Source organism: Phyllobates terribilis, unplaced genomic scaffold (genome assembly GCF_046119375.1).
Source record: "Phyllobates terribilis strain yellow unplaced genomic scaffold, ASM4611937v1 Scaffold_3__8_contigs__length_932513732, whole genome shotgun sequence".
NCBI lineage: Eukaryota > Metazoa > Chordata > Amphibia > Anura > Dendrobatidae > Phyllobates > Phyllobates terribilis.
The window spans coordinates 696747960-696772097 of NW_027362763.1; the positions used below are offsets into that span (position 1 = coordinate 696747960).

Below are 24138 nucleotides of genomic sequence, written 5' to 3' on the forward strand. Positions count from 1 at the left end.
ATTAAAGCTGGAGTTCCCCTTTAACTCTTCACATCATGACTACAAGACATTGGGATCATCCATAATAAAGACTGACACAATTCTTCCTATCTCCCAGAAATACTTTTCTTGCCTAATATAGAACCCCAGAGATTGGTGGCCGGCCATGTCACTCCATATTAACTCTATTTAAAGGGTCCACATCGCCAAAAATAACATATAATTCAGAATAAGCCCTGGGATATGCGCACTGCCCATCATAGCCGCTCGGTACTGCTATAAATACTTTCTAAAATGGGAGACGATCTGCCGTACATATACATAGCTCGGCTCAGCTATATCCGGGGCATAGTTGTAATAGTTTGGGAGCTCCACTGAGCAGCGCAAAGCGAGCGAGCGAGTCTTTCCCATGCTACCAGATTAGTCCTATGACCTGCTGTGAGTTTCTATGGCTTATAGGACTTTTATTGTATACAATCTTCTTGGTTCTGACCGGAGACTGGACCTTTAGGTCACCAGGGATTGTATATCACTATAAATAGTCCTTATATAATACTCTCTTATATTATATTCATCAAAGCCTATTCGGCATCATATCGGCGTTTACATTGAGCGCCGATTTCACGTAAAACTCATTTAATCATTTTATTAAGATAATGACTCTCTGAGATGTAATTATAGAGCGATGGGAGCAAGCAATCATCAGAGCTGACCCTCAGCAAAAAGCAATCGATCTGAAAATGTCTGTCTCCCTCTATTGGTCACAGATGGAAATGCATCCAGATTTTACACAAAATCCCCCCCCCAATTTTTTGTATTCATTTACTTTCCTTTGACACAAAGGTTGGTAGAAAAAAAAAAGGCAACAATTCCTAGATTCAGAACATTCTATAAGAAGTTGTGCGTGTCATTAAATGTAACGTAGCTCTAGAGTCACAATGAAAGCTCTATGAAGGCAGAGGCCCTAATGTCCTGATCACTTATTTTACGATTAGGAGTTATGATGAAGAAAAGACGAAATGCACTAGAAACATTCACTCAGCTCCAGCAGGTAAGAGGCATTTTTCGCCTGGGGAAAGACAAGGGTGGAGTATGTTTATCATATCCCTTATGTAATGAGCCATGTTAAAATATCATTAAGTGAATGAGATTTCTTGGCTGGCCTGGCAGGAGTGGAAATGTGCTATTTCATGTCATCTCTACAGCAATTCTTGTTACTTTTTCACTATAAATTTCATTAGTAGTCAAATAGATATCGTATTAAAACAATGTGCGAAAACACACTGCAAAAAATAGGCTGTCAAAAAAGTTTTGAAAAGTTTTTGAAAAGTTTACAAAACGTTTCCAAAAGAGCTTTTGAAACAATTCCAAACGTTTTTGAAAGTTACCAAAAGTAGTAAAAAGTTCTAAAGAGCAACATACAATCATAGAAAATGACATTTGTAGTCAAATAGGCAAACTATTATTATTATTATTTTTTATTTATTTTTTTACAGAAGGGCACCATACTGCTTTGGTTGTAGGAGAGAAGATGGCAGTGATTGACAATTTTGCTGAGCAAGAGGTTTTACAGCAGCTGAGCTCAACCAAATGAAGTAGACATTTCCAACTGGTGCCAGTGAGGTGCCATAAAGGACCTTTGAAATCTGTAATGGCAAAAATTTAAAGGGACAATACAGCTAAGTCAGCAACTTACTTTATAAAAAGAGGTGTTGATGTCATTCACATATGAATATGTAAGCACTGCAAAAAGTCAACCGAATGGGGGAAGGGTGATACCAGGTAGCATTAGATTAAATCTAACTGCACTGCAATGGTAGAGAAGATAATGCACACTAGCAGAACACCGTATAATGGCTTTTGTTTAGAGTGGTCTCCAAACTGTAGGAGTCCATCTGGCATGCTGAGAACTGTAGCGCGACTAGAGATCACTGGTCAAAAAAATTATTTTGACTTATCATATAGGACCTCAGACTGACCCCAGGTGTCTGATTATTACGCAGAGGCACATTGCCCTTGTTCTTTTGACTAACCTTATGATCCAAGGTCATCGAGCTGCATTTACCTATATGAAGTGACCCAGATATCGATCACTAAACCCATAAAAGAGGCCGTGCATGAGATCTGCCACTCTGGTGCCCTTTCATAGAGTTTCCCTTTAACTTGAGGTTACTGCAAGGTCCAGCCAAGGCAGAAAGGGGTTAATCCTGTCACCACCAGGAGAGCTAAGAGTGCATTGCAAAATTTTTCTTGGCTGCAAGTCAATTTCCAGAATGCAGTTCACATTCAGTATTTGCTCCATTTTTTTTTTTTTGCTTCCTTCGCCCCCCCCCCTATGTAACTCACCATCAGTACCCCTTGACTTCTTATACTGGGGTGCTGTCTCAGTGCACCCCATAATCTCTTACAACCATTAATGGAGCTAGTATCTAATGCCACCAATATAGTGGCGGATGAACCTTTACATTATCAGCAGCTATAGAAGGGGGGGGGGGAGACATTTGCAATGGGTACATTACACATTCCAAAAAAAAAAAAAAGGATAACATATTAGAGGGGCTTTTAAATAATGACTATTTTCTATGAAGGTGTGAGTACCAAGATGATGGCTACTGAGTGGGCTCGAAGAGTCGAAATATGAAGTTGGGCAATAATAAGCCACCCATACAGATTAGTAGCCAAAATATCAGTAAGAGGAGCTGATAGAATATGGCAACATCAATATACCATCTCAGGTATCACTATATACAGGGGCCGGTAAACTGTTGCATTCCAGCTGTTGAGGAGCTACAACTCTCAGCATGCTGGAAGTTGTGGTTCAACAACAGCTGATTAGGCAACCACTGCTATTTGACAACCTGTCACTTTCCAATTGTTGTAAAACTACAACGCCCAACATGTTCATACACTGATGGGCAATGCCACATACATATTCTAATAATAGAACATCTAGAAGGGAAAATTCACATACTCGCCCAGTGCTCAGGTCCAGGGGCTGAGTGGGGGCACTTACTTTCTGAGGTGAAGGGAGAGGGAAGAAAATCTATTTTGTAAATTTCCTTGGCAAAATACTCCTCATCAGTCCTCTCCTTCTCGCAGACAATGGCCCTCTGGTTGGCTTTCTCCTGCAGCAGGTCCCTAGTGCTGTTGTAGATGGCGATGACATCCTGGGACACCTCCTCAGGCTCTGGGTAATCCTCTGGGGGGCTGTTGAGTTTGAGTTTACTGAGGATCTGCCCTCTGATGGCCTCAATTCTCTTGCGCATAAACTGTTCCATGTCTAGGGTACTGCAGGTAGACAGGCTGAGGGCCAGAAGGGCCAGGTCCAGGGTGAGGAACACTCTCAGGAGATAAGAAGAATAGTGCATCTTGGCTTTCCTGGGATTATCAAATTCACAAACAGGACACTAAGTGATACAATGATATGTACAAATAATTAGAATAATAACACAATGTGCAAAAACACACACACAAAACAATGCAAAAAAAAAAAAAGTATCCAAAAGTTTCTATAAGTTTTTTTAAAAGTTTCCAAAAAGTTTTCGAAAGTTTCTAAAAGTTGGTAAAAAGTTTCCAAAAGCTTCCAAAAAGTTTCCAAAAGTGTTTAAAACTTGCCAAAAGTCCCCAAAGTATAAAAAAGTCCTAAACAGCAACATGTAATAATAATAATAGACGTGATAGGTTGTTCGATAAGTAGTCCATGGAGAGGTGCAGTCATTTAGGTGATGATAGACTCTGCTGCTGCTTCTGCCGCTGCGCTGGGTACGAGCTCCAGATCACCTCCAGATCCCAGCTAGGACGCACATAGACTGGTGCAGGGTAGGTGAAGGGAGATCCTGCAGCTGGGGGCTGAGTGAGAAAGCTGGAGATCTGACGTGTCGTGCAGGCTGCATCCAGGGCTCCGGTGCTGCAGGCAGGCAGGCAGCAGCTCCCCTCCAGTGTGCTCAGCGCTGTGCTGTGGATGAGGCTCTCCTCCTAGCTGGCGCACACTGCTGCTGCACACACCGTTATGAGGCGCACGCTCTGCCCCATGTGTGACGCTCAGCCCGGACACTGCCAGCAGATAACATCACACTCACATTTATAACGTCTCCCTGCACCACGTGTTTCACTTCCACAGAGTGACGTGGTGTGGACTGGAGGATTCCTCTAAGAGGGAGAGAGCCCCATAGCGTGTGCTGTGCACGGACTGCAGGCTGCCCTGTGCCAACCAATGCCTAACTACTGCCCAGTCCCAATCTACTGCCCTGTGCCAACTAGTGCCTATTTACTGCCCTGTGCCAACCAGTGCCAATCTACTGCCCTGCGCCAGCCAGTGCCAATCTACTGCCCTGTGCCATACAGTGCCAATATACTGCCCTGTGCTAACCAGTGCCAATCTACTGCAATGTGCCAACCAGTGCCAATCAACTACCCTGTGCCAACCAGTCCCAATCTACTGCCCTGTGCCAACCAGTGCCAATCTACTGCCCTGTGCCAACAAGTGCCAATCTACTGCCCTGTGATAACCAGTGCCTATCTACGGCCCTGTGCCATACAGTGCCAATCTACTGCCCTGTGCCAACCAGTGCCAATCTACTGCCCTGTGCTAACCAGTGCCTATCTACTGCCCTGTGCCAACCAGTGCCAATCTTCTACCCTGTGCCAACCAGTGCCAATCTACTGCAATGTACCGACCAGTGCCTATCTACTGCCCTGTGCCAACCAGTGCCAATCTACTGCCCTGTGCCAACCAGTGCCAATCTACTGCTCTGTGCCATACAGTGCCAATCTACTGCCCTATGCCAGCCAGTGCCAATCTACTGCAATGTGCCAACCAGTGCCAATCTACTGCCTTGTGCCAATCGAATGCCCTGTGCTAACCACTGCCAATCTACTGCCCTGTGCCAGCCAGTGCCAATCTACTGCAATGTGCCAACCAGTGCCAATCTGCTGCCCTATGTCAATCTACTGCACTGTGCCAACCAGTGCCAATCTACTGTCCTGTGCCAACCAATGCCAATCTACTGCCCTGTGCCAGCCGGTGCCAATGTACTGCAATGTGCCAAACAGTGCCAATTTACTGCCCTGTGTCAGTCTACTGCCCTGTGCCAAACAGTGCCAATCTACTGCCCTGTGCCATACAGTGCCTATCTACTGCCTTGTGCCAACCAGTGCCAATCTACTGCCCTGTGCCATACAGTGCCTATCTACTGCCCTGTGCCAACCAGTGCCAATCTACTGTCCTGTGCCACACAGTACCTATCTACTGCCCTGTGCCAACCAGTGCCAATCTACTGCCCTGTGCCACACAGTACCTATCTACTGCCCTGTGCCAACCAGTGCCAATCTACTGCCCTGTGCTAACCAGTGCCTATCTACTGCCCTGTGCCTTACAGTGCCAATCTACTGCAATGTGCCAACCAGTGCCAATCTACTACCCTGTGCAAACCAGTGCCAATCTACTGCAATGTGCCAACCAGTGCCAATCTACCGCCCTGTGCCAACCAGTGCCAATCTACTGCCCAGTGCCAACCAGTGCCAATCTACTGCTCTGTACCATACAGTGCCAATCTACTGCCCTGTGCCAGCCAGTGCCAATCTACTGCAATGTGCCACCAGTGTCAATCTACTGCCATGTACAAATCTACTGCCCTGTGCTAACCACTGCCAATCTATTGCCCTGTGCCAATCTACTGCAATGTGCCAACCAGTGCCAATCTACTGCCCTGTGTCAATCTACTGCAATGTGCCAACCAGTGCCAATCTATTGTCCTGTGCCAACCAATGCCAATCTACTGCCCTGTGCTAGCCGGTGCCAATGTACTGCAATGTGCCAACCAGTGCCAATTTACTTCCCTGTGCCAGCCAGTGACAATCTACTTGCCCTGTGCCAACCAGTGCCAATCTACTGCCCTGTGCCAATCTACTGCCCTGTGCTAACCAGTGCCAATCTACTGCAATGTGCCAACCAGTGCCAAACTACTGCAATGTGCCAACCAGTTCCAATCTACTGCCATGTGCCAATCTATTGCCCTGTGCCAACTAGTGCCAATCTACTGCCCTGTGCAAACCAGTTCCAATCTACTGTAATGTGCCAGCCAGTGCCAATCTACTGCCCTGTGCCAACTAGTGCCAATCTACTGCCCTGTGCCAACCAGTGCTAATCTACTGCCCTGTGCCAACCAGTGCCAGTCTACTGCCATGTGCCAATCTACTGCCCTGTGCCAACCAGTGGCAATCTACTGCAATGTGCCAACCAGTGCCAATCTACTTGCCCTGAGCCAACTAGTGCCAATCTACTGCCCTGTGCCAACCAGTGCCAATCTACTGCAATGTGCCACCCAGTGCCAATCTATTGCCATGTGCCAATTTATTGCCCATGCCAAACAGTGCCAGTCTACTTACTAATGACAATCTACTGCTCTGTGTAACCAGCGCCAATTTACAGCTGTTTAGCTGTGCACGTACCAGGAGGAAATTAAGTGTCAATGATTGAGTGGATGGATGGATTGACTGACGGACAGCTAAGACAGATGGATATGAAGTGTCAATGATTATATAGATATGAGATAGATAGATAGATAGATAGATAATAGATAGATAGATAGATAATAGATAGATAGATAATAGATGATAGATAGATAGATAGATAATAGATAGATAGATATGAGAGATAGATAGATAATAGATAGATAGATAATAGATAGATAGATGATAGATAAGAGAGAGATAAGTAGATAGATAGATAATAGATAGATAGATAGATAATAGATAGATAGATAGATAATAGATAGATAGATAATAGATGATAGATAGATAGATAGATAATAGATAGATAGATATGAGAGATAGATAATAGATAGATAGATGATAGATAAGAGAGAGATAAGTAGATAGAAAGCTAAAATACAGTAGGCTACATGAGACAGATTGATAGAAGATAATTTATAGATAGATAAATATGAGAAAAATTGAAATAAGAAGCTTAAAGAGATAAAGATAGATATAGGAGACAAATAATAGCTTAGTTAGAATGATATTAGGTATATAGATAGAACAGATAGCTAGATGTGAGATAAATAGAAATGAGATAAAGATAGATGGACATGGGATATATATTAAAGGGTTATTCTAAAGTCATATGGGAGGTGGATAACTTACTGATTGTTGGGGAACAAGGGCTCTGGAACCTGGGAAATGGGATCTGTATTCTCCTGTGTTGAATAGAGCAGAGGTGCACATGTTAAACTTCTGTTCCATTCATTGTGCATGGGACGGCCGGAAATGGTGGAGGGTTGTACTTTTTTTCTCCGTCACTCCAATAGAAAATGAATGTAATAGAAGTTGAGCACGCACAGCTCTGTTCCATTCGAGACCGGGCTCTGCTGAACCTGGTTCCCAGGTTCCATGTCCTTGGAATCGCTGTGGGTTTCAGAGGTCAGACCCCCAAAGATCAGTAAGTTATCCCCTATACTATGGATAGGGAATAACTTACTATTTTAGGAGTAACCTTTTTAAGATATATAGACACAATCGATAAATATATAGATAGATATGAGATAGATATGTGGATAGATAGAAAGATAGATATAAGATAGATATGTGGAGGACAGATAGATAGATATGAGATAGATAGATAAAGATATACTCACTTGAAAAAGGCTCACTGTACATGGGCTTGGAAAAAATAAAATTTTTTCACTTTTTTGAATTGGAAGTGCTGCCATTCTTCAGTGTTTGTTTTTTATAGTCCAGTGGTCCGGACTCTGTGGTCTGCACCTGACCTTTTTGATTGGTGCTGTTTTATTAACTTTTTAAAAAAAAAAAAATAGATATATAAACAGATTTGAGATAGATGATAAATAGAAAGATGTATAGAGATATATATAATTGATGGATACATAGCTATATAGATGTTAGACCTGCCCCCACTTCCTGTAGATCCACCCTCATTTTCTGTAAAGCGACACAGACCTGCCCCGAATTCCTGTAGAGAGACAAAGAACCACCCTCACTTCCTGTAGACCGACAAAGAACCACCCTAATTTCCTGTAGAAAGATAAAGAACCACCCTCACTTCCTGTAGAGAGACAAAGACCCACCCCACTTCCAGTAGAGACAAAGAACCACCCCACTTCCTGTAGAGAGACAAAGAACCACCCCACTTCCAGTAGAGACAAAGAACCACCCCACTTCCTGTAGAGAGACAAAGAACCACCCCACTTCCTGTAGAGAGACAAAGAACCACCCCCACTTCCTGTAGAGAGACAAAAAACCATCCCCACTTCCTGTAGAGAGACAAAGAACCACCCCCACTTCCTGTAGAGAGACAAAAAAACACCCCAACTTCCTGTAGAGAGACAAAGAACCACCCCCACTTCCTGTGGAGAGACAAAGAACCACCCCCACTTCCTGTAGAGAGACAAAGAACCACCCCCACTTCCTGTAGAGAGACAAAAAAACACCCCAACTTCCTGTAGAGAGACAAAGAACCACCTCCACTTCCTGTAGAGAGACTAAGACCCACTCAACTTCCTGTAGAGAGACAAAGAACCACCCCACTTCCTGTAGAGAGACAAAGAACCACCCTCACTTCCTGTAGACAGACAAAGAACCACCCTAATTTCCTGTAGAGAGATAAAGACCCACCCTCACTTCCTGTAGAGAGACAAAGACCCACCCCACTTCCAGTAGAGACAAAGAACCACCCCACTTCCTGTAGAGAGACAAAGAACCACCCCACTTCCTGTAGAGAGACAAAGAACCACCCCACTTCCTGTAGAGACAAAAAATCACCCCCACTTCCTGTAGAGAGACAAAGAGCCACCCCCACTTCCTGTAGAGAGACAAAAAAACACCCCAACTTCCTGTAGAGAGACAAAAAACACCCCCACTTCCTGTAGAGAGACAAAGAACCACCCCCACTTCCTGTAGAGAGACAAAAAAAATACCCTCACTTCCTGTAGAGAGACAAGGAACCACCCCCACTTCCTGTAGAGAGACAAAAAACCACCCCAACTTCCTGTAGAGAGACAAAGAAGCACCCTCACTTCCTGTAGAGAGACTAAGACCCACTCAACTTCCTGTAGAGAGACAAAGAACCACCCCACTACCTGTAGAGAGACAAAGAACCACCCTCACTTCCTGTAGACAGACAAAGAACCACCCTAATTTCCTGTAGACAGATAAAGACCCACCCTCACTTCCTGTAGAGAGACAAAGACCCACCCCACTTCCAGTAGAGACAAAGAACCACCCCACTTCCTGTAGAGAGACAAAGAACCACCCCACTTCCTGTAGAGAGACAAAGAACCACCCCCACTTCCTGAAGAGAGACAAAAAACCACCCCCACTTCCTGTAGAGAGACAAAAACCCACCCCAACTTCCTGTAGAGTGACAAAGACTTGCGCACACTTCCTGTTCTCCATCTCGGTGTGTCTGCTGCCATATCCTCAGCTGTTCTGTCTTCATTCTGCTAATGGACAGAGGCCCTGTGAGTTAGGGAATTACTGCTCAAATATTAAAGGGCTATCTTAAAAAAAGACCATCAGTCAATATGTCCCAGAAAAAAAAATCCCTTGAAGGAGTGGTCCTCTGGTGACAAACCCAGTCTAAATTACCTATTTGGACAAATGGATCTGCATCAGCAAAAGAACAGCGGTCACACTAGGGGACCAGGCGCCACTCATTGACACCATTCATTCTCCCTGTAGTGAAAATCTCAAGTCAGATACTGCCTCCTCCAGCCATTATGGAGTAAACATGTCTTAAAGGATTGTTCTTGCCGGGCCAGTATATCTAAGCCTATGATGTGTGATACTCAGGGAACCTCATAGCCTTCTTTAAATGTTCCTGAATTTCAAAGATATTTTGAGGTAGATGAACAATAACAAGAAGAATGAGGAAATGAATTCCTGAAAATAAATAAAACAAACAGTCCGAGGAGATATTTCTACACAGTTGGTCAAGAAAGCAAGAAGAATGTACAGAATCGGAAAAACTTGTGGCTATTGCCGGACATTAGGGACAACCGCCAAATATGACATCAGAGGCTGCCAGAAAGCACCGTAGATAGAAAGCAGCTCTGACCTGTGAAGACATGAACTCCACAAGTTCTCTGAGGTCTCTTGTGCTATATGGACATTAGCAGCAAACCTTGTAAGTTGTGAGATGCAACCTCCATGGATTGGACATTTTTCTAGCATATCCCACAGACGATCGATTGGACTGAGATCTGGGAACTTTGTAGACCAGTCACCATCTTCATCTCATTGTCATGCTCCTCAAACAATTCCTAACAGATTTTACAGTTCAGCAAAGGCATTATCCTGCCAAAAGAGGGCGCTGCTGTTAGAGAATACTGCTGCCATGAGGTCGGGTACTAGGATTAGATGGTTGATATTTATCGCATCCACATGAATTCCAGTTTCCCAGCAGAACATCTCCCCATCACGTTACCTCCGCTGGCTTGTCTTCTTCCGATACTGGTGACATCTCTTCCTTAAGTAGGTAACGCACATGCACCCGGTTGTCCATACGGTGTAAGAGAAAACATGCTGCTTTCTTCCATTGCTCCATGATCCAGTTCTGCTGCTCATATTTCCCCTTTAGGTACTTTCGGTAGTGAACAGTGGTCTGCTTTTCTCTGGGATTTCTACCATGGATAGCCTTTACTCTTCATGTGACTTAATGAGCCTTGGACTCCCATCTCCCTTTCACTGGTTCACCGATTATCCTTCTTTGGATCACTTTTGGTAGATACTAACCAAAATATACTGGGAACACACCACAACACCAGGTATTTTGGAGATGTCTTGACCGCGTCTAGACATCAAAATTTAGTCCTTTGTAAAGAGTCACTCAGCTCCTGACGTTTGCCCATTTTTACTGCCTCGAACACACGGACTTTGAGGGCTAACTATTCACTTGCTGCTTAATACGTCCCACCAGATAATCAATGTTCACTTCATCTGTATATCGGTCTGTATATAGAAAGAGGAATAGATCTAGAATAGAAAAAGATATATAAAAAGAGACTGATATAGATAGATAATAGATAGATAGATAGATAGATAGATAGATAGATAGATAGAAGCATATACAGTATATGAGATAGATAGATAGATAATATATATGAGATAGATAGATAATAGATAGATATATACTGTAGATAGATAGATAGATATATAGATAGATAGATAGATAGATAGATAAAGGCTTGAAAAAGACTGTTCACAGCCAAAACATTGCCACACCAGATGGGTTAATACAGTCCTCTTTGTTCACTATTTTTGGAGTGCTGCCAGCTTTTCTTTTGGAATAGATAGATAATAGATAGATAATAGGTAGATATATAGGTAGCTAGATAGATACAGGGGTGGGTCTACCGCCGCTGCAGCCGGTGCAACAGCACAGGGACCCGGCGGTGCAGGGAGGCCCTTGCCGGGCGACTAATATTGAGGGCAATCATCATATGCCCTCATCATATGTGGTGGGCAGGGAGCAATCCCTCCAGCTCCGCTGCTGACAGCAGAAAATGGCAGCGGAGCTGGAGGAATCCGGCGTCCTCACCTCTGCTTCCTGCTCGCCACTGTGGCTTCCTCCCTGACACAGGCCCGCGCTGCTTGATGACGTCATCATGCAGCGCAGTCCTGTGTCAGAGAGAAAGCTGCCGGTGAGGACGATGCTGCAGGGGAGCGCGCTGAGAGGTTGTGTGTTTTTTTATTTTTATATACTGAAACGCTGGGGAGAACAGGATAAAGAGGAGAGGTGGGGGAGAGCAATTATGGGGCTGAGGAGAGCAATGGTGGCAATGGGGAGAGCAATGATGGGGCTGAGGAGAGCAATGGTGGCAATGGGGAGAGCAATGATGGGGATAAGGAGAGCAATGGTGGCAATGGGGAGAGCAATTATGGGGCTGAGGAGAGCAATGGTGGCGCCGGGGAGAGCAATGATGGGGCTGAGGAGAGCAATGGTGGCAATGGGGAGAGCAATGATGGGGATAAGGAGAGCAATGGTGGCAATGGGGAGAGCAATGATGGGGCTAAAGAGAGCAATGGTGGCGATGGAGAGAGCAATGATGGGGCTAAGGAGAGCAATGGTGGCTATGGAGAGAGCAATGATGGGGCTAAGGAGAGCAATGGTGGTGATGGGGAGAGCAATGGTGGTGATAGGGAGAGCAATGGTGGTGATGGGGAGAGCAATGATGGGGCTGGAGAGAGCAATGATGGGGCTGGAGAGAGCAATGATGGGGCTGGAGAGAGTAATGATGGGGCTGGGGAGAGCAATGACGGGACTGGGGAGTGCAATGATGGGGCTGGGGAGTGCAATGATGGGGCTGGGGAGAGCAATGATGGGGCTGGAGAGAGCAATGATGGGCCTGGGGAGAGCAATGATGGGGTTGGGGAGAGCAATGATGGGGCTAGAGAGAGCAATGATGGGGCTGGAGAGAGCAATGATGGGGCTGGGAAGAGCAATGATGGGACTGGGGAGAGCAATGATGGGGTGGAGAGAGCAATTATTGGGCTGGAGAGAGCAATGATGGGGCTAGAGAGAGCAATGATGGGGATAGGGAGAGCAATGGTGGAGATGGGGAGAGCAATGATGGGGCTGTGGAAAGCAATGATGGGGCTGGGGAAAGCAATGATGGGGATGGGGAGAGCAATGATGGGGCTGGAGAAAGCAATGAAGGGGGTGCTGGGGGAGAGCAATGATGGGATGGTGGGAGAACAATAATGGGAGTGCTTGGAGAGAGCAATGACGGGGGTTGGTGGGAGAGAGCAATAATGGGGTGCTGGGAGAGAGGAATGACGGGGGTGCTGGGAGAGAGCAATGACGGGGGTGCTGGGAGAGAGCAATGATGGGGGTTGCTGGGACAGAGCAATGATGGGGGTGCTGGGACAGAGCAATGATGGGAGTGCTGGGAGAGAGCAATGATGGGGGTGCTGGGAGAGAGCAATGATGGAGGTGCTGGGAGAGAGCAATGACGGGGGTGCTGGGAGAGAGCAGTGATTGGGATGCTGGGAGAGAGTAATGATGGGGGTGCTGGGATAGAGCAATGATAAGGGTGCTGGGACAGAGCAATGATGGGGGTGCTGGGACAGAGCAATGATGGGGGTGCTGGGAGAGAGCAATGATGGGGGTGCTGGGAGAGAGCAATGATGGGGGTGCTGGGAGAGAGCAATGATGGGGGTGCTGGGAGAGAGCAATGATGGTGGTGCTGGGAGAGAGCAATGATGGGGGTTTCACTTTACTTGTACTGTAAAGCCTTGTATGTTTTCAATGCGCACATAGCCTTACAGTTAATTGGGGAGCGTCACAGAGACGGTATAATTTATATTATTGGCCGGTGGAGAGTATAGTTAATGGGGGGCACAGTGCTGCTTATCACTTTATATTTTGATTACTAAGTGACTAATAGTATACTAATGGGGGGGTACATATCTGTAGTCAGGGGCGCAGTGCGGGTGAAACGCATGTATATATACAATATATGTGACCTTGTTATTTTCTAGGCTGGAGATCATCGTGACAAGACGAGATCTGGCTGGGAGATGTGGACATGAAGGTCTGACCAGATGGAGAAGAAACAGCAGAAACTGAGTCTGATCAGATGAGACGTCAGCGGTAAGTGCCTGGATGTAAATATTATTCTATATCTGCACTGTGTGACTTGGAGTGATAATGTTATCTGTAAAATCCCGTAGGCTGCATTCTCACATTTGTGTGAAATGTCCGTGTGCTGCCAGATTTTTTTATCGGATGGTCCACGGACTTGTAGAGTTTCAGAGATCCATTCACACATCCATGAAAATCACGGATCTGAGAATGAGATCTGTGAGGGTCAGAGACTGTCCTGTTCTGATCTGATTTTGTGGATCAGAATACGACATGCTCAATGTGTCTGTAAAAGCAGGCAGCACACCGACAATGCACACGGTTACAAGAAAGTAGACTTATTATGTATAGCACAGTCACTTAGTATATAGTGTTCTCACTTATTATGTATAGCGCCATCCTTGGTTATATAGTTTCATCTTTTATTATGTATAACACCCTCCTTTATTACGTTCCATCCTCTTGTTATATATGGTGCCGTCTCTTATTATATAGCTTCCTCTGCTGTTATGTACAGTGCTGTCCCTTACATAGCGTATTCTTGTTATTTTTGTCATTCACAGCGCCCTCTTTTATTACATGGTCCTCTCTTGTTAGATATATAATGACTGCTGATGGAGCAGCCGGAGACCAGAAGACCAGCCCATCAGCTCCTCCATCAGAAATGAAGCTTTCCCATGCTCCATCAGCCGCCATTGCATTATATATCTAACAATAGAGGACGGTATGTAATAAAGAACAGGGTGCTATAGATAATCCAATATGTAAGGGACGGTGCTGTACATAACAAGACATGGCACTGTGTAATAAGAGGCGGCAATATACATAATAAAGGAGGCTATGTAAGAGGTATATATGTGTGTGTCTATATATACATCTGTAGCTTTGTCGCCATAAAAGGTGGGGGGCCCAGACACATTTCTTGCACAGGGGCCCCAAGCAGTCAGTGTCCGCCCCTGGATAGATAGATAGATAGATAGATAGATAGATATGAGATAGATGGATAGATGATAGATAGACAGATAGATAGATAAACAAGCGATGTAAACAGCACTCCTTGTAGAGAAAGGTGATTTATTTAGCTAAAAAAAAGAGCTCTAGCGACGTTTCGTCTTGTGAAAGGCTCACACTAGAGCCGAAACATCGCTAGAGCTCTTTTTTGTTTTAGCTAAATAAATCACCTTTTTCTACAAGAGTGCTGTTTCCATCGCTTCTTTATCTATATAGAAGGTTTGATACATACCTAGGGAATGGGCGATTTGATTGCAAGTGCTGCTTGAATTTTCTTCTTTTAGATAGATAGATATGAGATGGATAGATAGACAGATAGATAGATAGATAGGTAGATAGATAGATAGATAGATAGATAGATAGATAGATAGATAGAGGGATAGATAGATAGATAGATAGATAGATAGATAGGTAGATAGATAGATAGATAGATAGATAGATAGATAGATAGATAGATAGATAGATAGATAGATAGTCCGGAAGTAGACTCAGGAACCCGGGTTTTCTCTGCAGACTTTATTATATGGAATAAATCTCTGCAACTCCACCAAAATAAACACAGCCTTATTGGCAAAACAACAAAACAAAAGATAAATTATAGCACAGTCCATATGAGTGTGGGTTTCACCCACACAGGTTGTAGTCCCAGCCTTCAGCTCCATCCTGAGCTGAAGCGTTCCCAGTCTGGAGAACTTGCCTCTCCAGACCACAACAGAAAAAAAAATGGTGACTGAGCACTTAAGCCTTGCTCAGCCACACCCTGAGGGGAGATAGGGGAATGACCTCCCACCCGCTTTGCCATTCCCATAAAACCACAACCTTTAAGAGAGTTAACTGCCAGCATATAACATGCTGGCAGAAAATTAGTAGGTTTCAGTACACACAGGAGAGCAACCTGAGTGACACATACCTCCCCTTGTATATCACATCAGAGACTCTGTCACAATAGATAGATAGATGATAGACAGATAGATTGATAGATACAGTTAGGTCCATATATATTTGGACAGAGACAACATTTTTCTAATATTGGTTCTAGACATTACCACAATGAATTTTAAACAAAACAATTCAGATGCAGTTGAAGTTCAGACTTTCAGCTTTCATTTGAGGGTATCCACATTAAAATTGGATGAAGGGTTTAGGAGTTTCAGCTCCTTAACATGTGCCACCCTGTTTTTAAAGGGACCAAAAGTAATTGGACAATTGACTCCAAGGCTATTTCATGGACAGGTGTGGGCAATCCCTTCGTTATGTCATTCTCTATTAAGCAGATAAAAGGCCTGGAGTTGATTTGAGGTGTGGTGCTTGCATTTGGAAGGTTTTGCTGTGAAGTAAACATGCGGTCAAAGGAGCTCTCCATGCAGGTGAAACAAGCCATCCTTAAGCTGCAAAAACAGAAAAAAAACATCCAAGAAATTGCTACAATATTAGGAATGGCAAAATCTACAGTTTGGTACATCTTGAGAAAGAAAGAAAGCACTGGTGAACTCATCAATGCAAAAAGACCTGGGCGCCCACGGAAGACAACAGTGGTGGATGATCGCAGAATAATCTCCATGGTGAAGAGAAACCCCTTCACAACAGCCAACCAAGTGAACAACACTCTCCAGGAGGTAGGCATATCAATATCCAAATCTACCATAAAGAGAAGACTGCATGAAAGTAAATACAGAGGGTTCACTGCACGGCGCAAGTCACTCATAAGCATCAAGAATAAAAAGGCTAGACTGGACTTTGCTAAAAAACATCTAAAAAAGCCAGCACAGTTCTGGATGAACATTCTTTGGACAGATGAAACCAAGATCAACCTCTACCAGAATGATGGAAAGAGAAAAGTATGGTGAAGGCGTGGTACAGCTCATGATCCAAAGCATACCACATCATCTGTAAAACACGGCGGAGGCAGTGTGATGGCTTGGGCATGCATGGCTGCCAGTGGCACTGGGTCACTAGTGTTTATTGATGATGTGACACAGGACAGAAGCAGCCGAATGAATTCTGATGTATTCAGAGCCATACTGTGTGCTCAGATCCAGCCAAATGCAACCAAACTGATTGATCGTCGTTTCATACTACAGATGGACAATGACCCAAAACATAAAGCCAAAGCAACCCAGGAGTTTATTAAAGCAAAGAAGTGGAATATTCTTGAATGGCTAAGTCAGTCACCTGATCTCAACCCAATTGAGCATGCATTTCACTTGTTAAAGACTAAACTTCAGACAGAAAGACCCACAAACAAACAGCAACTGAAAACCACCGCAGTGAAGGCCTGGCAGAGCATCAAAAAGGAGGAAACACAGCGTCTGGTGATGTCCATGAGTTCAAGACTTCAGGCAGTCATTGCCTACAAAGGGTTTTCATCCAAGTACTAGAAATGAACATTTAATTTACAATTATTTAATCTGTCCAATTACTTTTGGTCCCTTTAAAAACAGGGTGGCACATGTTAAGGAGCTGAAACTCCTAAACCCTTCATCTAATTTTAATGTGGATACCCTCAAATGAAAGCTGAAAGTCGGAACTTCAACTGCATCTGAATTGTTTTGTTTAAAATTCATTGTGGTAATGTCTAGAACCAAAATTAGAAAAATGTTGTCTCTGTCCAAATATATATGGACCTAACTGTAGATGGATAGATAGATAGATAGATAGATAGATAGATAGATAGACGCCATAGTATAATTTGCTCAGTGTGTTCCCATGTATATGAAATTTCATTTTTTCTCTTCTCTCCTGTGAATCATCCCAGATTCCATTCACAGAGTTTTCTCACTGAGCCGTCTGACGAGCGGATGTGAGAGTGTGTGGTATTAGTCTGAGAATAGCAGCGAGGTGCGTGTGGTGCGGAGCTGAAGTTTATGCTTCATGATAAGGTAGATAAGTCATTCTATCTAAGATAAGATAAAATCATATTACACAACTGACATCTAACTCTCCACATGTAACAAATGCCTAATCGGACAAGCGATCCCAAAAGAAAAATAAACCCTGGTTCTTTAAATACTAAAAAAAAAATCTAGATATATGACTTGTGGGGCCATGCTGGAAATAGGAAGATACTAAACGAGTTCACAGGTGCAGGAGCCATATACCACAAGTGACTGCTATCATCAGCACATTTAGTCAATGCTTCAAGACTTCCTCTAACTAATCCAACTACAGCCCCTCACGATAGTATACGGACACAATGCCACTCTTGTCCATGTGTCTGTGTCTGGTACTGCATCTTTTTTACCAGTGAAATCTGCTAAGCTAAAAAGGGCTATGATGTCATGATGACATCACAGGACTATTGGTGGTATAATGCACAAATATTCCCCCACGCAGTATGATGGCAATACAGCCCCTTCATACAGTATGATGTTCCCACAGCATGATATCCCCATAGCCCCCATACAGAATATGCCCCTACATAGTATGTTGCCTCATATACAGTATGCTGCCCACATTACAATCCCCCTATAGTGTGTTGCACCTCAAACAGTTTGATGCCCCCACAGCACCCCACACACAGTATAATCCCCCACAACCCGAAACACAGTATGATGGCCCCCACACGCACAGAGTGATGCCCCCAAACACAGTACAATGTCCCAATATCCCCAAAACAGTATGATTTCCCCACAGCCCCAACACGGAAAGATGCCCCCTACACACTATGATGCCCCCACACACAGTATGATGCCTACACACACCCTTGCCACACATAGTCACTTTCCTGTGTGTCCTGCTTCTCTGCGGCTGAGCTGCTCTCTCCTGTCCATCACGTTACTTTACAATATTACATGACCAAAAAGTCCTGCCGTCTCTACCCAGACTGTACTGTGGAGCAGGGATCCGATGGCTCCTCTATTATATTCAATTGTATTTGTTGCCTGAAGACACAGATACAACTGAAGCCGGGACTTAACCCCCGCAGGAAAGCTCCCTAAATTTGTGACTGTTCCGTTGGATCCAGGATGGTTGGGAGGTATGCCCATGTGCAATACCTTATGATAATACACCACAATAAAGTCCCTGATTATAAGCGCCATACAGTAAGGACGAATAGCCAAACAACACATCTTCTGCCACCACTATACACTGTGGTGCAGTGCCACATAATGCCAAGTACAGGCCGCCAAAGTCTGTTCAAATAAAATTAACATAAAGTGATCAAATAATAGCTCTGAGCATACAACATGTAATAACAGTGCTATGCAATGTCTGAGTAATACGGTCGTACAACTGATGCTAAGATTTGTGGTCGGCACAACCCTTTTAAAGGGGATTGTCAACTACTGGATCCAAAGAGATAAAAAAATAATTTAAAAAAATACCTCCCGGACCAGCACCGTTCCTCTTTCACTGTTTCTTTTGGGTGGATAAAATGTGGATTCTGCAACCCACTGATTGGCTGCAGTGCTCACGTGTAAACCCAGCCGGATATTGATCCCGGGAGACCAATGGGGGCACAGCACTGAGAATGGAGGAATTGCACTATTCCGGAAGGTGAGAATTGTTTTTAGTTTATTTTTTTGCACATCGTTGATCCCCTTAACAAGGTTTTACCAGTAATGGACAACTCCTTTAAGATGCTCAATTCAAAAATGTCATCTCTGATGCTTCTCCTGAAATGTGTGGGAGGATCCTGGTAAAAGAAAAGACCTCCAGACTCCAGGAAGAATTGGCAAATCGGTCACTCAACTGCCGCAGCACTTTTTGGAAGGTTTCCTGTGCTCGACAGTTGGAGGATCCATCATTAGCCAGAGGTCCGTCATCCAAAAGCACTTCTAGATGTATGGAGGTAATAATGGGCCATGGAGAGGGAATGGCAAGAAAGTGGGGCACACCTATAAAAAAAATTTCTGAACATCCTTCTGGACTCTTTGATCAGAAAGTTGTGGCTACGCAGCCAGGTCATACACCCCCACGTAATCATTTTCATGGCATTTCTCTCTACTGCAACCCTCCTTGTGTGTCAGCCTTCACTGTAGTCCTAGCTTTCTATTTGTGAATATGAAGGCTTAGGATGGTGCAGAAGTCAGAGTTCTGCTCTGGAAGGAGAGTTTTTGATAAAGTACTGTATGAAATTATGAAAGTAACTATGTCTACAGTTGAAGGGGCCTCTTGAAGAAATGCTCTGAAGCTACTCCAGAATTTTTCTTTCCCCTATTTGCTGAACTCAATTACACCCTTTCCATTTCCTATGCTCAACATTTTAGAAAAATCAATTCAAGTATCCCGTTACTTCAGAGATCATCAAGCCTGGGATTTCGATAATTTGGATCAATGTTGGCTTGGTGACCATCGAAGTCATTAACGCTCTTTCAGGCACGTACGGAATTAACATGTTATGTGAGATGAAAGGAGCGGACATTTCTAACAATGCTTATAGTAAAATCCGAGCCGGCTAGCAAGAGGAGGAAGCAAAGTTTCGACAGCCACCGGGGGAAAAGCAAGCCTTAGGGTTAAAGAGAAAGGTCTAAGCTACTCAGTTGCTCTGGGAAACTTAGATTGTTTCATCAGACAACCTGTATACTATAAAAGAAAGCGAGGTCTCGCCAAGCTCCATTCAACTACTACTGAATGTTTGTGTTGGCCCAGCTCTCCGTACGGGGAAATCGTTCATCAGAATTGAGGACTAACAAGTTCTCTGTCGTCCTGGATACAGGGAAGAAGGAAGCTTCTCGAGAAAACTATCAAAAACTTATGTTACTAAAAAAGTTTTGAATGTTGAAATTTCGTACACAGACTTATCAGTTCCTGCCGGAGATTTGTAGTGTTTTTTTTTCCATTGGGTTCAATTGCGGAAGTCAAAATCGGCAACAAAACCCATTTTTTGTGGATTTCGCTTTGGACTTTCTGTAAAAAAAAAAAAACACTATTGTCAAAGTTTAAATTATAACAAAAAAAATAAATAAAACTATATTCACCTTCCCTGGTATTCTCATGGTAATGGATAGCCTGTATACCCAAAGGTCTTCCAACAGTCACGTATGATGGGGCATGATTGCTTGAGACCAGTCCGACTGGAATCCAAGCAGCGGTAAATCCGCAAAGACGAAATTCTCACAATTTGGTGCCAGTTTGTCTGTGCATTTCTGTGCATTTGGTACATCTAAACGTACCCAAAGAGTCATCTATGAAGAGAATCTGGACGATCTCACAAGAATCATTATTATATAGTGATAACGGATATGAAGTCAGAGAAATATCTGGCAAGGAAAGCTCAACTCAATGATCCTGAAAGTTGTCCCTGGCTACAACTTTGTATGGTTGACCAGTGAAAGTCACATTTCATACTCAAAGAAAAATTAATAAAGATCAGTATGGCTCCTAGAGGTTGGACCTTAAGTATGGTAAGTACCGGTGACAAACCGCATGTCATTAGTGCCAAAAAGACCTCCAATCGGTACATCAAAACCAGCCCCTTTCAAAATGTGGTCACTGGTGTGATTAGTTGATAACCCTGTGTCCTACACCTCGCACCCATTTTTGCCTTTGACCCAACCCATCTCGGAGACAAAGCAGCCTGTCCTTCTGACTGGTTCTTCTCTGTTGTTTGTTAAGGTTCCATTGGGATGCTGATCTTTCGAAAAGGATTTGGGTGTGCACATTATGGATGTTAGCCAAACCCTCTGGTTGACAATCTAACGGGGTAACCTGGCTTTCTTCCAACTAAAGATGTCAAGGAAAAGAAGGATGAGGCTGCTTGATTTCATCCTTTTTTTTAGTTTGGTAGTGGTTTAATCTCGATTCTGAACATATGCACGCTCAGAAGAGCAGATTGGGCATGTATATGAGGGGATCTGGAAGAATTGCGGCTGCCTGCCGAACAAGCTTTCGATCAATAGACATCTGAAGCATATGCTGAGCCTTAGAAAAAAGGAATCAATCCATGGGTTATGTCTTGTTTTGGAAAGAATTCCCATTTAAGTTAATGAGGCTAAACTGCAATACCAGATAGAGGCCACAGACAGTTATTTTTTCAATTTTGGACAACTGTTCAGGAGGTGACCAACCTGAGACTGGTCCACCGTTCTGCCTTTAGCAGTTGCCTGGTCCAGAGTATGTGCCCTGTAAAAAAAAGTCTTGCACCAATACCTAATTATATCTCTTGTCATTCACTATTATTATGCAAAAAAATATTAAAAATTCCATTATGTATCTACACTGTCTTTATTCTCAGTGACAGGTGTTCTCAAAAGTTTGAGAAGTTGAAGAAACTTTTCGTCCGGCCCATGTTACATAGTAATTCCGGTCTCTACTAGGCAACCTGTATTTTTGTAATATTTTTCCTCCAGTTCAGTCCATACTGGAGATTGTACTTTAAAAATTCCAGAAGTTCCTTGCACTGGTGGTTGAGAAAGAATTTGATGACAAATCAACTATTTAATGCTGTCTGCTCAAACCTTGCTTTTTTTTTTCTTTCTAATGCGCTGAGAAGTTGGCAATCCAGCTTACAAAAATATTGAAGGAAAAGTAGCATTCAATTGGCGGACTTCACTTAGCTTCAAATATTCCACATTAGAAATTCCTAACGATCACTTAGAAAAACTCCTGTCTATGTTACACAATAGGAAAGAATGGAATTTATTAAATCAATATTTTCTAGATATTTCTTTTAATAATGTACAATTTGCTGTTTTCCAGTGATGACTTTCTCTTTTATGTTGCAGCTCAAATGGAAGGAATCCATTCATACGAGACACGAAGGGTTCAATAACGCGAGAGGCAAATTAGTGACTAGACTGCCGTAGAGTCGCTCCAGATAAATGCAGACGGGAGATTAAAAGTTGGACTCATTCGGAAATCATATTAAATCTGAATTTATGGATGTGAGAATGGCAATATATCACCGACGCACAGTGAGGGAGGTCACTGCGTGGCTCCATCCTCATGTTCTGTTACGGTAATTGACCGACTCAACCCAAAATCCAAGTTCCAAGCTCTGACGGTTACAGCACACTATTCATTTTCCTCATAATTCTTTTTCTCATTTAGGTTCAGATCATAGGCAGTGGGATCGTGTGTTTTACGAACAAGAATATTGTGTTACTCATGCCGAGATAATAAGTCAATAGGAGCCACCTCAACTTGGTGCTATGATTAAGGCTCACAATTGATCCAAAATGTATCAGTTACTGTACTTGTGTCTGAATTTTGTCATGTAGATGCTTCAATAAAGCCAAGCAAGAATTTTTCATCAGATCGTTAGTCCTGGATATTTCGCTTTTTCTTCCACCTCAATTTGGGACCAGTCTCTCCTTGGCTTTGTTCGGAAGTGGAAGCCATGACGGTAGTGAGAACAGAGCCTCATATGTCTATTAAATAGCAAACATTCTAAAAAAAAAGAAGAACAAAACATAATGGGAACTTCTTCCCAAGCAAGTTAAGGTCAAGGTAAAACAAATGCTTGTCATTCATAAAATGACGATTATTCTTTAAAGCGTACCTGTCTATTCATACAAAAAGTGTTGAAAAGTAGTGTTACTGCCCTCATTCACACAAAAAGTTAAATAGGTTTTGGTGCACACACTAGTCTGATATGTCCAGGTACTGTCCTGATTCTCTTACTCTGTGGGTGGTATTACTTCATTAGCATTGAGTCAGCACTTTGGGTGCTGCAACTACCTTTCTATCCCTTCCAAGCATATATTGCTCTTGCCATCAACCAATAGTTTGGCTGCGGCCTCAACTGAAAGCATGCCTCTCTGTTATGCCTGTTTGTAGTTTGACACAATGGATAGCAGTAGGAACAGAACACGTCTTCACTTCCTATAGAAACATAAAGACCCGCCCCACTTCCTGTAGACAAAAAGACCCATCCCACTTCCTGTATAGCAATAAATACCTACCCCCACTTCCAGTAAAGAGACAAAGGCCCACCCCTACTTCCTGTAAAGAGACAACAACCTGCCCCACTTCCTATAGAGAGATAATGTCCTGCCTCACTTCCAATAGAGACAAAGTCCCACCCCCACTTCCTGTAAAGACCCACCCTCACTTCCTGTAGAAACACAAAGACCCGCCCCCACTTCCTGTTGAGACACAAAGACACATCCCACTTCCTGTATAGTGACAAAGACATACCCCCACTTCCTGTAAAGAAACAAAGATCTGCCCCACTTTCTGCAGAAACTACTTCCCTACTTCCAGAGACAACGACCTGCTTCCATTTCCTGTAGAGACAAAAACCCGCTCCCACTTCCTGTAGAAAGACAAAGATCTGTCCTCACTTCCTGTAGAAAGACAAAGACCTGCCCCCACTTCCTGTAGAGATACAAAGACCCGCCCTCACTTTCTGTAGAAACACAAAGATCAGCCCTCACTTCCTGTAGACACACAGAGACCCATCCCACTTCCTGTATAGTGACAAAGACCTACCCCCACTTCTTCCTGTAAAGAGACAATGACCTGCATCTCTTCCAGTAGAGAGACAAAGACTTACCCCCACTTCCTTTACGACCTGGCCCCACTTCCTATAGAGATAAGGTCTTGCCTCACTTCCAGTAGAGACAAAGACCCACCCTTACTTCCTGTAAAGACCCACTCTCTCT

The 24138-nt window shown here is 43.7% G+C and overlaps 1 protein-coding gene and 1 long non-coding RNA gene across 3 annotated transcripts in view; one reads left to right on the plus strand and one right to left on the minus strand.

Annotated features, from left to right (window-relative positions):
* The window catches only part of TGFB2 (transforming growth factor beta 2), a 125810-nt gene extending 121750 nt beyond the window's left edge, over nt 1-4060 (minus strand). The window contains exon 1 of the mRNA XM_073671925.1: nt 2993-4060. Coding sequence (XP_073528026.1) covers nt 2993-3347 — 355 coding nt within the window. The 5' untranslated portion in view covers nt 3348-4060. The remainder of the gene's footprint in view (nt 1-2992) is intronic.
* Nucleotides 803-22654, plus strand: LOC141257419 (uncharacterized). Of its 2 annotated transcripts, XR_012318066.1 has the most exons (4): nt 803-1030; nt 1476-1715; nt 13477-13588; nt 22258-22654. It is a non-coding gene; the product is annotated as an uncharacterized lncRNA (long non-coding RNA). The 2 variants fall into 2 exon arrangements; XR_012318065.1 differs by lacking the exon at nt 13477-13588.
* The last annotated feature ends 1484 nt before the right edge of the window (nt 22655-24138 follow it).